The sequence below is a fragment of the Maylandia zebra genome, linkage group LG16, assembly GCF_041146795.1.
Source record: "Maylandia zebra isolate NMK-2024a linkage group LG16, Mzebra_GT3a, whole genome shotgun sequence".
Lineage (NCBI taxonomy): Eukaryota > Metazoa > Chordata > Actinopteri > Cichliformes > Cichlidae > Maylandia > Maylandia zebra.
In genome coordinates this window covers 36,694,222-36,706,721 of record NC_135182.1, presented here as the reverse complement: position 1 = coordinate 36,706,721, position 12,500 = coordinate 36,694,222, and the positions used below count along the sequence as shown (strand labels likewise).

The 12,500-nt window shown below is 46.3% G+C and overlaps 1 protein-coding gene across 1 annotated transcript in view; it reads left to right on the top strand.

Moving 5' to 3' along the window:
* LOC143412868 (thrombospondin-type laminin G domain and EAR repeat-containing protein-like) overlaps positions 1–12,500 on the top strand; it is a 21,627-nt gene that overhangs the window by 8,974 nt on the left and 153 nt on the right. The window contains exons 8-16 of the mRNA XM_076874603.1: positions 287–418; positions 879–996; positions 1,073–1,187; positions 1,927–2,110; positions 4,112–4,170; positions 4,947–5,123; positions 10,393–10,571; positions 11,348–11,449; positions 11,521–12,500. The exon at positions 11,521–12,500 is cut by the window's right edge and continues 153 nt beyond it. Of these exons, the coding sequence (XP_076730718.1) occupies positions 287–418; positions 879–996; positions 1,073–1,187; positions 1,927–2,110; positions 4,112–4,170; positions 4,947–5,123; positions 10,393–10,571; positions 11,348–11,449; positions 11,521–11,674 (1,220 nt within the window). The 3' untranslated portion in view covers positions 11,675–12,500. The remainder of the gene's footprint in view (positions 1–286; positions 419–878; positions 997–1,072; positions 1,188–1,926; positions 2,111–4,111; positions 4,171–4,946; positions 5,124–10,392; positions 10,572–11,347; positions 11,450–11,520) is intronic.

Here is a 12,500-nt window from a genome sequence, read left to right as displayed (position 1 = left end):
GAAAAAATGTTTGTAAGTTTTTACTGTGACTGCGGCTCAGAGGGAGCCTGATGGTTTCAGTCAGGTAGACGACAGTGAGGTCCTGAACAACAGGAATAAGTAGGAAACTGTGAATCTGCCATCCTTTGGTACTTCAGAGATTTTTTAAGTTTGCTTTGGTTTAAGCCAATAAAATGATCGTGTGCTGTTATGAAGTGTTAAACATAGGAGCTTATTATCAGGAGCTCACATGTCCTCGGTTCCCATGATGCTCCTCAGGTGTAACCCTCGCTCTGTCCTGTTTCAGAGGCCGAAGCCAGAGTGACTGTGGGAGATCGTCCTCCCTGCTCGAGGCCGGAGCAGGGCCAGCTGTGGTTCAATGCTCAGGGGAAGGGTCTGTTCATCTGTGACGGGCTGAGCTGGAGGACGCTGCTGCAGAGTGAGTCTGGACGTACACAGGAAGTACCTCTCACACCTCAGACATGTCAGGGTCATGTGACTAAAACACATTATATTAGGAGGGTGATTTTACTCTGTGTTAGGAGGTGCTCATTTTATTGCATAAATCTTTACATCACAAACGTTGTTTTAAATAGACATGATGCCAAATCTGTATGTAAGAAATTAGAAATGATGATTTTAAACGGTTCAGGTTTTTAAAAAAGCTCCTCTGGAACCAAACCAGAAAGGAACACATTGTTATGATTTTAGAGGATCTGGTATAATATTAACTTGTCTGCTGTAAAGAGAAGAGTAAACTTTTCCTGAGTTGCTGTTGGAGTGGAGCAGAGTGTAGGAGGGTTCATGTGAACGTAGCGCTGGGATGGGGCTGGTTTGACAATGATGCCATGTGCCTGCGACGTGTCTGTCCATGTAAGCTGTATCACCTGTTTGTGCAGGTAAGCAGCGTCTGGATTACGTGGAGGACTACCAGGACCTGTACACCCGCTCAGAGACCCTGGACGTCGAGGTCTTCTCCATCCCGTCTGAGGGCCTGTTCATGGCTGCAGCCAACAAGTAATAACACGGCAGCAGAAACAGCTGTGGACAAGTCTCTGTCCTCTCAGTCTAACCCTCATGTCTCCCCTGGCAGGGACTCTCGGTCCGGCTCAGGTATCTACAGGTGGACCAACGCCTCCTTCCAGCTCTACCAGAACATCAGCACTCAGGAGGCTCGATCCTGGAAACACTTCACCATCGACAACAAGGTGAGCGCCTCCAACATGGATGAGGAGTACAAGGAGCTCAGCACAAAGCTGTGGGCTTAGCTCCACCCACGGCCTACGAGCAGCCAGCACCGTGCTGCTGTGACTGATGCACGACACGAGCTCCCACTGTCACTACGACAGTCACGGATCGTTGTATGTTCTGTGTGTCGTGTGTTTTGTATAGATGAGCATCAGCTGACGACGTAAACATGCTGACAACAGAGAGAAGTTATAGCTAATCGCTAACTGTCCTTCTGTTGGCTGTTACCATAGAAACTAAATGTCTTTGTGCCATCATGCGATTTATTGTTGGATAAAATCAATACTGTCTGACATCACACTCGTGTGCGGTCCTTGGCGTGGACGTCGGTGGACGAAGCAGCTTGTTTCTGTCACAGACAGAAAACACAAAGTGCCATCAGGCCAGAGGGATCAGATCTAATCAAGCGAAACAGGCAGAACATTTAAAACATGATTAATAAATCCGGTGGTGCAGCTGAGAGTCGTGGAGTGGATGGAGCTCAGAGGGCGGAGGACAGGAGGACAAACAGATCTGAGGCTGATTCTCTTTGAACCCTTGTGTGCACATTGTGTTGGCCTTGTTTGCACCTCTCTGCAGAGGTCAGAGGTCACTGCAGCGCACACAGACTTCTGTGAGTCGTCGTTCAGTGAAAGCTGAGCAGGGCCGCTCGGCGCTGTGATGTTAAACCAAATCCATCTCCGTGTTTCTGTCCTTCAGATTTTTCTCGTGGTGGCGGCAAACTTCAGAGAGGCGGGGTCTGAGCGGTCTGTCATCTATCAGTGGCATCGGCGGAGGCGGCGTTTCGTCCATTATCAGACTCTGGAGACTCACACTGCCCAGGACTGGGAGGCCTTTCGCATTCACAACCACAGCTTCCTGGTCGTGGCCAATCACAGACGAGGTAAACAGGAAGTGGACTGTAATGCAGTCTTTTTCATTTTAAATGAATGGATCACTGCAGCTGCTGGGGCATCACACAAAACCAGGATAAGAGCTCATTGTTGTCTCCACAGGAGAACATCATCAGGCCACGAGTTAATCAAAATTTAAAAATAATAAATGGAGAGTGGCGTCGGCTCTTTGTGCCCCGAGATGTCCCTCTCCTGCAGTCTGTGAGGCCAACGAAGCATTTCATGCATAAAAATGCTGCAAACAGAACCTTTAATAAAACTTTTCTTTTTATTTCCAGATCAAAGATGAACTTTCAGGATCAAACGTTCCTGATCGGCAGTATTTATTCGTTCAATTTGATTTTCCTTCATGTTCAGGGTATTTTCCGCAGTGAAGGAAGTATCTGAGTTTAACGAGTCTCTGCAGTGGGATGAGGAGCTCCAGAGCAGCCGGTCGTTTCTGATGGGTTTAAAGGTTAAAACGAGGCTTTTTGATGATGGAGATACGAGGTTTCCACCTGACCAAACAGGAGCTTTGAAGAGCTCGTATCTCCTCGTCAGTGTAAACACTTCAAACACATTCATGTGTGCACTTCCTGTAAAGATAAAACACTCCTGAGGCTGAGGCTGTGCAGGTGTACTGTGGTTAGATCACACACCTCTGTGCGCCGTCTCTCTGTTTGAGCTCGTGTTTATTCTGAATGATGGTGAAGTCACAGCGCACCGGCCGAAATCACCTCAGCACCAACACGTTCGATATAAATGGGCCAACTTTGATTTTCTGTCCTCTTTATCTGCTAAATACATGAAACGAGCAAAAACTGGCAGATTATGAAGGGACTTTTGTGCGGGGTAAATAATTAGCTGCTACCAGGCTGTGAAAACTCAGACGGGATATTTTAAAGATTCATTAATGGTTCAAACCTCAAACTTCTGCATTTACAAGAATATTTTAATGTCTTTATTTAAAAACAGGTCGTCTGCAGTCGTGTCTCCAACCAAACTATCCAAACTTACTCAAATACATTTGTGTTGTAGAAAAAAGTCAACTCAGATGAAATGATTTTGAATGAGACTTTATTCGAGTCACAGGTCTGAACATCACCGCCATGACTGTTTTAACCATTTAGGAATTTCTTTCCTTCATTTTCACAGAACTCAAACTGTAACTGGACAAACCAGGATCACTAAACACGTGGATTATTTTCACTTCATGGATGCTAATCCCTCTCACAAACGTGCATCCAGGAAACCTCCGGTCTGCATGCAGAGAACTTTAAAGTGGGCAGGTTTAGGCCTGCAGGTACCTCCATGAGTACTGACACACACCCTTCAGATAGCATCAACGACAAACTTTAATATGGCAATGTCTGTGCACGACTCAGCTTTTAACACGTGGAAAACAAACAGTGACAGAGCTCTGAGAGCTCCATACCGAGGGTGAAGATTAGAAACTCGTCTCAACCGTAAACCAAACAGTTTGGTCAAACATGTTATTTGTCCGTCGTCATCTCTACCTGTTAGTCTGTGGGTAAAATACCTGAAACAGAAACTGAATGAGGTTGTGTCTTTGCACCAAGCACAGTCCAAACCATCAGTCTGTTCTATCACAGCCACAGTGATTCGCAGACCTGTGTTTTTCTGAGCATTTGGTAGCTGGACGGTCCTGCAGATCAGAGTCCATCATCTTAGTCACTCTGAAAAGAAATTAGCCAAGGTTGCTCCTGAAGATAATCTGGTGTTGGTCAGGTACAAAAAAACAAATAGAGACTCAGTTCCAGGGTTTTGTAGAGATGTAATCAGATTACATGAAGGTGTGAGATGCAGCTGACGGTGATTCCCTTTTGTTGAGGCTAATCTCCGTGGAGATTTCATGTGATGGGTTTTGTGTTTCTCGTTGTTAGACGACTCGTTCTTCTAAGCTGGATGCACTTCTCTGGCTTTACTCTGTGATCACATGGACGAGAACTGAAGTGTCGAAATCATGTCAATGTGTCCCTGTGTGTCCTCAGAAAGAGACTCCAACCACAACATCCACAGTGTGATCTACAGGTGGAACCCCGACACAAAGGTGCTGCTGTTCAGTCACAACATGAGATCTTCTCCTGTCCTTTATAGATAAGATAAGATAAGATAAGATAACCTTTATTAGTCCCACACGTGGGAAATTTGTTTTGTCACAGCAGGAAGTGGACAGTGCAAAAGTTATGACGCAAAAATTAGAATACAATAAGAATAAATACAGTACACAGCTGTACAGAATAGAATAAAATAAAATACTATATACAGTAGAATAAAATAGAATAAAAATATACAATAAGATGAAAATAGAATACAAATACAAATACTATATACAACTGAGTAAAAATACAACGATGACAGAAAGGATTATTGCACTTAGTATTATTGCATATGTATGGATGTGTGTGCTTGATCAGTTAAAGTCTTTATTATGGAGTCTGACAGCAGTGGGGAGGAAAGACCTGCGAAATCTCTCCGTCCCACACCGTGGGTGCCGCAGTCTCCCACTGAAGGAGCTGCTCAGTGCTGTCACAGTCTGCTGCATGGGGTGGGAGACGTTGTCCAACAGGGATGACAGCTTAGCCGCCGTTCTCCTGTCACTCACCACCTCCACTGGGTCCAGAGGGCATCCTAGAACAGAGCTGGCCCTTCGGATCACCCTGTTCAGTCTCTTCCTGTCCCCAGCAGAGATGCTGCCGCCCCAGCAGACCACACCATAAAAGATAGCAGAAGCCACCACAGAGTCATAGAAGGTCTTCAGGAGATGCTCCTGATCGTCTCTGTCCTCGTGTTTTCGGTCCTAACCCGTCCCTCCTGTCTCTGCAGCTATTTGAGGTGAACCAGACTCTGCTGACGTCCGGAGCCTACGACTGGGAGTTCTTTACTGTGGGGCCGTACCACTTTTTGGTGGTGGCCAACACCTTTGACGGTCGAACCACCATCATCAGCTCCACCATCTACGTCTGGCTGGATGGTTCTTTCCAGACCTTCCAGAGCATCCAGGTCAGTGTTTGCCTGTCTTTCAGGGTCTCCCCACCGTCGGCTTTCGTAAACCTTTTACCTTCCTGGTCTGAAATGTTACACCAAAGAGGAAGTGCACTAATGTTTAATGGCCAGCAGGGGGCGACTCCTCTGGTTGTCTGTGAGTGTCCTGCTCAGCTGACTCGAGCTCAGTGAATGTTTCCCTCATGTTTCAGCTGTAAATGAAACATGAAGCTCATTTTGGAAACTATCGTCCAGTTACAGTCACAGAGGACAGCAACATAGGGTTTGGTCATTGGTGAGTTATTAGCCAATGAGAATGCAGCATCGGTCAGTTTCCGAGTCAGATCTACTGCACACCAGGGACCTCTGGTTTTAAACACGGTGACAGCAATAACGTTCAGTTTGTGGCTTCGCAGCATGACCTCACTAACCAGCGGTGATGTCACATCCTTCTTTTATATGCAGTTAGTTTCCTAGCACTGATGCAGCGACCAGTGGGTGACTGTAGATGACTGACAGTGAAAGCATGTTCACAAAGCAGGCTGGACTCAGCTGTGAGGCTCGTGGTTAGTTAAACCCTCCTCCAGAGACGTTTCCTGAACATGAAGTCATCTGTACTCAGTAATCTGCCTGCTTGTTGACCTTGGCTGTTTGCATCATTAATAAAACCGACGCGTTCGCTCGTCCTGCTGTTCATCAGCTCTGGTCACGTGCAGCACGTCTTTAAGCTCAGGTGTGTCAGCTGAGGATCAGGGCGTTTTCACAGAGTAATCCAAACCAGCAGCAGATTAATTAATCTGTTTGCATTAGCCTAACCACAGCTCTGCAGCTAACCACCGTGGTGTGTCATCTTTACTATCTCGCTAACTTCCTGCTAACATGGATGTTGAACATTATTGTAACAGCTGTGAGAACAGCCCCACCGATCTCTTTATTCTCAACTCCCAGGATTCGAGTAAATGCACCGATTACTAAGATTGAGTTGATAAATCTGCAGGACCTGTCAGCAGGTCAAAGTGATGAACATGAGAGACATAGATTTGATTGATTATGGAGATTATCAGTATAACTGTAGATTGTTTTATTTGATTGAATTACAGACAAGAACATTTAAAAATGAGACTTTATTTTTATTATTTTTATTTCTATTTTTAATGGAGCAGGAAGTCCTGAGATGCTGCGTCTCCTGTCTGGCAGACCTGGACACGTGACAGACGTAGCTTCTTCGCACATGAATGATTTATGACAAACATTTCAGAAGAAAGATATTTTTTCTCATATCTATTAAGTTCTGTCACATAATGATCTTTTTCATTGATGAATTAAACTTTTTTTATTATCTGGGATCGTTTAATCATCCTACATATTGAAACTCAGCGATATGAGCCAAACTTTAAAGGATTATTTTATCGTGACACTGAACTCGCGGACAGTGAAACATGTCCGCTCACATTTATTCTCACAGGATTGTTTCATCTTGTGCGTCCTCTTCAGAGGATGAACTCGGGACAGCGCCCCCCTCAGGATGTTTTTAGCTGGGGCGGTGCTGCTTACCTGTCCAGGTGAGTCCTGGCAGATGTCAGAGCAGACATGACAATGAGGATGTTGTCAGTGAGTCACATGATAACAGCAGCGGCGTGACGCTGCCCGACCGCAAATCACAGGCTGGTAAAAATACCACGCTGACTCACAGCTTCAGGGAAACACCTCGCTCTCAGCCGGGCTCTGATTGGTGCAGGTGTGCCTCTGCAGGTAAACGCTGTTTTCCAGCCACACTTGATATTTCTGTGTTTTTGCCCCTTAATTTCTGAGCTTCAGTGTTTTTTTTGGTCGTCGTTGATCCTGGATCACAGGAGCACGTTGCAGGTTGTTTGGATCGTCCTCACCTCGCTTACTCTGGATTATGGTGGATGTATCCATTGTGACATCACGCTCTCTGAAGCCTCCGTTTTAGCCTCATTTAGCTGTTTTTTGGAAAAATTTACCATATTTGGAAGAGTGTGAGTAATCAGCTAACATCCAATCAAAATGCTCAAATTTCTCTCACCAAACTGCCGCTCCGCCTTCCTGGACGGTCTGTTAGTACAGCCATGTTACTGGTCACATGATGTCAACACGGTGCAGAGGTCCAGTTCAGGTGAAGCTAGCAGCTACAGCCGCCTGTGTCGCCATCCACCGGTCAGTCAAACAGGCCCCGCCCCTAATATCTGCAGGGTCTTGGAGCTTCAGTGTTGTTGACTTACTCTCACACCTACCTGCTGCCATTACTCTCGACCCCGCTCTGAGTTGTTTTAGCTCCTCCTCCCCAGAACCCGTCGCATCATTCGCTCCTGCAGTGACAACAACCAAAGATAACGGTCTTATTAAAGTCAGTGTGTGGGGTTTCAGGGTGAAGGTGGTGATGATGATGAGCGCTGTGTACCTGCAGCCTGGCAAACAGCGATGCCTGCACAGACGCAGCTGCTTGTTTAAAACATTAATGTGGTGACAGATGTGCACATGAAAGCAGGTCATAAAAATCATCTTACGCTGATGAAAATATGTTTTTCAGTCTGTTGATGTCAAAGATGAAACAGGAAACCAGAGCAGTGTAATTAATGCGTGTGTGCGAGGGGGTTTCCAGCTGCGCTGAAGAAGACTTTTATTGCTTCTGAAAACCACAAAAACATGTTAAAGCATCATGAAACCACCTGAACCTGTAATTCAGCTGCTGACAGCCGGCACAGCACGCATTAAACTGCTCAGACATCAACACGACTAATGGAGCCGCAAATAGCTCCAATCAGACCCAGCCAGACCTCGCCAGCTCCCCCTGCAGGCTGCACGAGCCGCTGCACACAGGCAGCACGAAGCAGAGCGTTTCATAGTCTCACAGTAACGTATAAAGCACTGAATTATGACTTCATTTAAAAGCTGCCTCCTTAGTTCATTGTGATGTGTCAGTGAATCCCAAAGTCCACCAGACGCTCCCCGGGCCCGGCCTGAGATGGGCTTCCTGTGAAGGGTGGCTGGCCTCGCCCTTAGAGAGGGAGGGGCTCAGAGTTAAGCCGCTGCTCCTTCACATTGAAAGCAGTCAGTCGAGGTGGTTTGAGCATCTGACAAGGATGCCTCCTGGGTGAGGCCCCGGGGCAGACCCAGGACACGCTGGAGAGATTATATCTCTTGGCTGGCCTGGGAACGTCGTGGTGTTCCCTGGCACAAGCTGGAGGAGGTGGCTGGGGAGAGGGAGGTCTGGGCTTCTCTGCTTGGGCTGCTGCCGTGGATAAGTGGAAGAAAATGGATGGATCAGTGTGTACAGTGAGCCCAACGCTCACAAGCAGTGATGGAGTCGTTACTCTATTCAAAGTAATAGATTACACAGTGCTCATTGGTGTTTTAAATGATAGAAGGCTCATCCTCGCAGTCAGACGAGTTCTTCTTTCCCACATACGTCTGACATTCATGCAGACACACTTGTTCACCCACCCGAGTGGAGGCAGCAGGGATGAAAACACCTACTTTCAACTGATGCTTTTCCCTGTGACTGATCCTGGTCACACTTACTGCACATGAGCTGGAATCTTCATCTAACCCTAACAGCTGTGTGCGCTAAGCTTCTTTGCAGTGCAGATCTTCCTCTTCTCCTCCTGCCCAGCAGCTTCATCATCCTCGTCCCGTATATCCACTCTTCCTCCTCTGCACGTGTCCAAACCGCCTCAGCCTCTGACTCTCAGCTGTTCCTCTGATGGACTCATTTCTCATCCTAATGACGTGAGCTGTGTGTTCACACTGTCACCAGTTAACGTTATAAATCTGAGGCTGTCACACATCCCTCTCCTGCCGAGGACACAGACCCTGTTTCCTTTACCGTTTAAGCAGAGGGAGTGAAAACCAGCCCAGTCCGATCACACAGGGATCCAGGTAGACACGGAGGCCATGATGCTCCGGTTACCTCCTGACGATCAGGCAGCTGGGTCTGCTTGCACTCAGCTTTAGCATCACTCTGGTTGTCTGTGAAGGTTCTCAGTCATCCAGGTCATCGTAGTCAAAGGAGCTTGCAAAGAAAAGCGTCTGGACTTCTTTAAGTTACTTGAAGACGTTTCACCTCTCATCCGAGAAGCTTCTTCAGTTCTAAGGTCAAATGGTGGAGAGTCCCAGATATAAACCTAGTGGGAGTTTCCCCCCACAGAGGGACAAAAGGACCCCCTGATGATCCTCTAATCGCCTGAGCCAAGGTGGGAAACTGGGCGTGGGTCCCAATCAGCCAGAGTTTCGGGTGAGCTCATTGTGAAACCTGGCCCCACCTTATCATGCGAATTCCTGAGGTCAGATGGCCCAGGATGTGAGTGGGCGTTAAGGCGTCTGGGAAGGATCTCAAAACTGGATTATAGATGGCAGAGAGTTGGTGTCGTAAACCCCGCCTCTGTTCAAAGATGGTCGCTCACAGTGGACATAGATGCTTCTTTCACTCCTCTTTCAAACCATCTGTCCTCTCTGTCCAAAATGTGAACATTGGCATCCTCGAAAGGGTGACCTTTGACCTTTAGATGCAGATGGACTGCTGAGTCTGGTCCTGTGGAGGTGGCTCTTCTGTGTTGTGCCATGCGCTTGTGAAGTGGCTGTTTGGTCTCTCCAATGTAGAGGTCTGGGCATTCCTCGCTGCACTGTACAGCAAACACCACATTGTTAAGTTTGTGTTTTGGCGTTTTGTCTTTCGGGTGAACCAGTTTGTGTCTGAGCGTGTTGCTGGGTCTGAAATACACCGGGATGTCATGCTTGGAGAAAACTCTCCTGAGTTTCTCTGATACACCGGCTACATAGGGGATGACAATGTTGTTGCGTCTGTCCTTCTTATCCTCCCTCGCTGGTGTCTGGTCTTCTTTTCTGTGCCTCTTTGCTGACTTTAAGAACGCCCATTTAGGATAGCCGCACGTTTTGAGTGCTTCCTTTACATGTGTGTGTTCCTTCTTTTTCCCTTCAGGCGTAGAGGGAACATGTTCTGCCCGGTGGTGTAGGGTCCTGATTACTCCAAGTTTGTGTTCCAGAGGGTGATGGGAGTCACTCTGGTTCTTGCTTGTTGTTTTCCATCTCCTCTGGCTTCCCTGAGTTTTGAAAACAGAGCGTGTTGTGGTTGTTTTCTCCAAGTTTAGCCAATCAGCATCCACCATGCCAAGGAGAAGTTCTTCTTTCTCCACTAAAAGCAGCGTTGAAGGGACTCCTGCAGTCAAAGCCCCTCCCACCAAGTGTAGGATTATCAGAGGGTTACCCTTCGTACCCTGGTTCTCTGAGTGTCCCCTTCTTTCCGCAGACAGTCGGAGCGACAGACTGGGAGCCGTTTCAGATCGACGGCAGGTTTTTCCTCGCCGTCGCCAACAGTCAGAAGATCCCTGATCGTGGCACGAGTGTCTACAGCATCAACTCCACCGTGTACGAACTGAACGCGCTCACACAGACCTTCATCCGCTTCCAGGACATCCTCACACACAGGTGAGCGTCACACCTGGGCTCATTTAACATGTCTTCAGATACACTTCCTGCTTTTACCTGCAGATTAAAGGAGCAGCACGAAGATTAAAGGATGAATAACATTTATTTCAAAGTCACTGTGGAAACGTTGCTGATCATTAAAAGGAAGCCATCAGCACCGAGAGGCCTGATGTTTGTTTAAGGTTTCATTTGGAATTTTATTCATTTGTTTGAGATCTTTTACATTTTATTAAAAAACACATTTTAATAACTTTTCAACATTTTGTTCATAGTATTTTATATCTTTATTAAATTATTTATATTTGCATTATTCGTTCTTTTTTATTATCACTTTTTGATGATTTTGTTAGTTTTGAATTTTTGGATTTTTTATTTTATTTTATATTTATTTATTATTCCATAAATATTCGTAAATATTATGAACATAATTTTTTAATACATATTATTATATTTATATTAATTCATGTGCACATGTGTGTTCATTTATATTTATTATACTTCATAATATTTTGTGAGGATATTGATGACCTTTCTTTTCCACTTTATTTTTTTATTGTTTTTGAACTATAACAGTCATTTTTTGGACATTTTTGAGGATTTCTAAGCTTAGCTGTAGAAACATGTTATCTTTTTTTTCTTTGTTTTTCGGGACTTTCTTCAGTTAATTTAAGACCTGAAAACGTAAATATATTTTAAAGAAGAGGTTCATTGTAAAAATCCCAGAAACAGCTGCTCTTCACAGTGTGTCGTCTTGTTCTCCTCCTTCGTGTGTTCAGTGCGCTGGACTGGGAGTTTTTCACCATCGGAGATGAAAAGTTCCTGGTGGTGGCGAACTCTCACGACGGCGGCTCGTACTCTTTGAACAGCGTTGTCTACAGGTGCGTAAGTGCTCATCTGCTCAGGTGTGACGTGTTTCCTGAGCTCAGGTGACCTCTGTGTGTGATTTTAGGTGGCAGGGTTACGAGGGCTTCGTTCCTGTCCACAGCCTGCCCACGTTCGGCTGCAGAGACTGGGAGGACTTCAGCACGGACGAAGGCTCCTTCCTCATCTACTCCAGCGCCAAGTCCAGGCTCAGCAAGGTGTTCAAACTGAGGAACTACTGAGTGAAACCATCCTGGAGAGACTCCTCTGAGGTCATGTGATCATTCAGTGGACTGAACTTCCTGTGAGCTGAATCCTGAGTTCATCCCGAGGAGAACATCATTTAAATCCAGCGATGAAAACCCCAAAGATTAAAGATCCATTTATGCTGTTTGGACATCGAGTCACATTAAGCTCTGCTGACGAGGACAGTGCCTCTCTGACCCTGTATGAGCCATAAACCTCAGAAATGAATCATCAGATGACTCAAAAATGAAAGTTGTCCAGTTTTAAGTCAGCTGATTACACTCAGAGAACCTCCCGTTTCCCTGAATCATGGACGTGAACATATCACTGAGACAATGAAACTTAAAAACAGACAGGTCTCAGCCTTCTTCAGATTTTCCACCAAGTGCTCAATAAGCACTCTAAACAAAAGAGCATCATTCACCCGGATACACGAATATCTCCTCCTAAAGGAAAACACCAACGCTGAGAGATCTCGGAGCGCTTACTGAAAAACCTCCAGTGACTCCTGCAGCTGAAACACATCTCAGCACCGTGTCGTCTGCATAAAGGCGCCTTTAACCGGAAACATGTTCTCACAATGTTATTTATACAAAAACATATATACAAAAATGAAACGAGGCCTGAGATGGGACCCTGCGGGTTCCCTCAGAGACTCTGAGGGAACCCGTTTCATGTCACTGGGTTCAGTCGATCATCAGACAGAGCGGCACGCCGCTGCTTCCTGTCCCGCCCGTCTGCGTCTCTGGTCTGTCGGTGGACAGACGTCAGAGACAGTTATCGTAGGAGGTGGAGGTCCAGATGTCCGTCCCATCAGCTCTC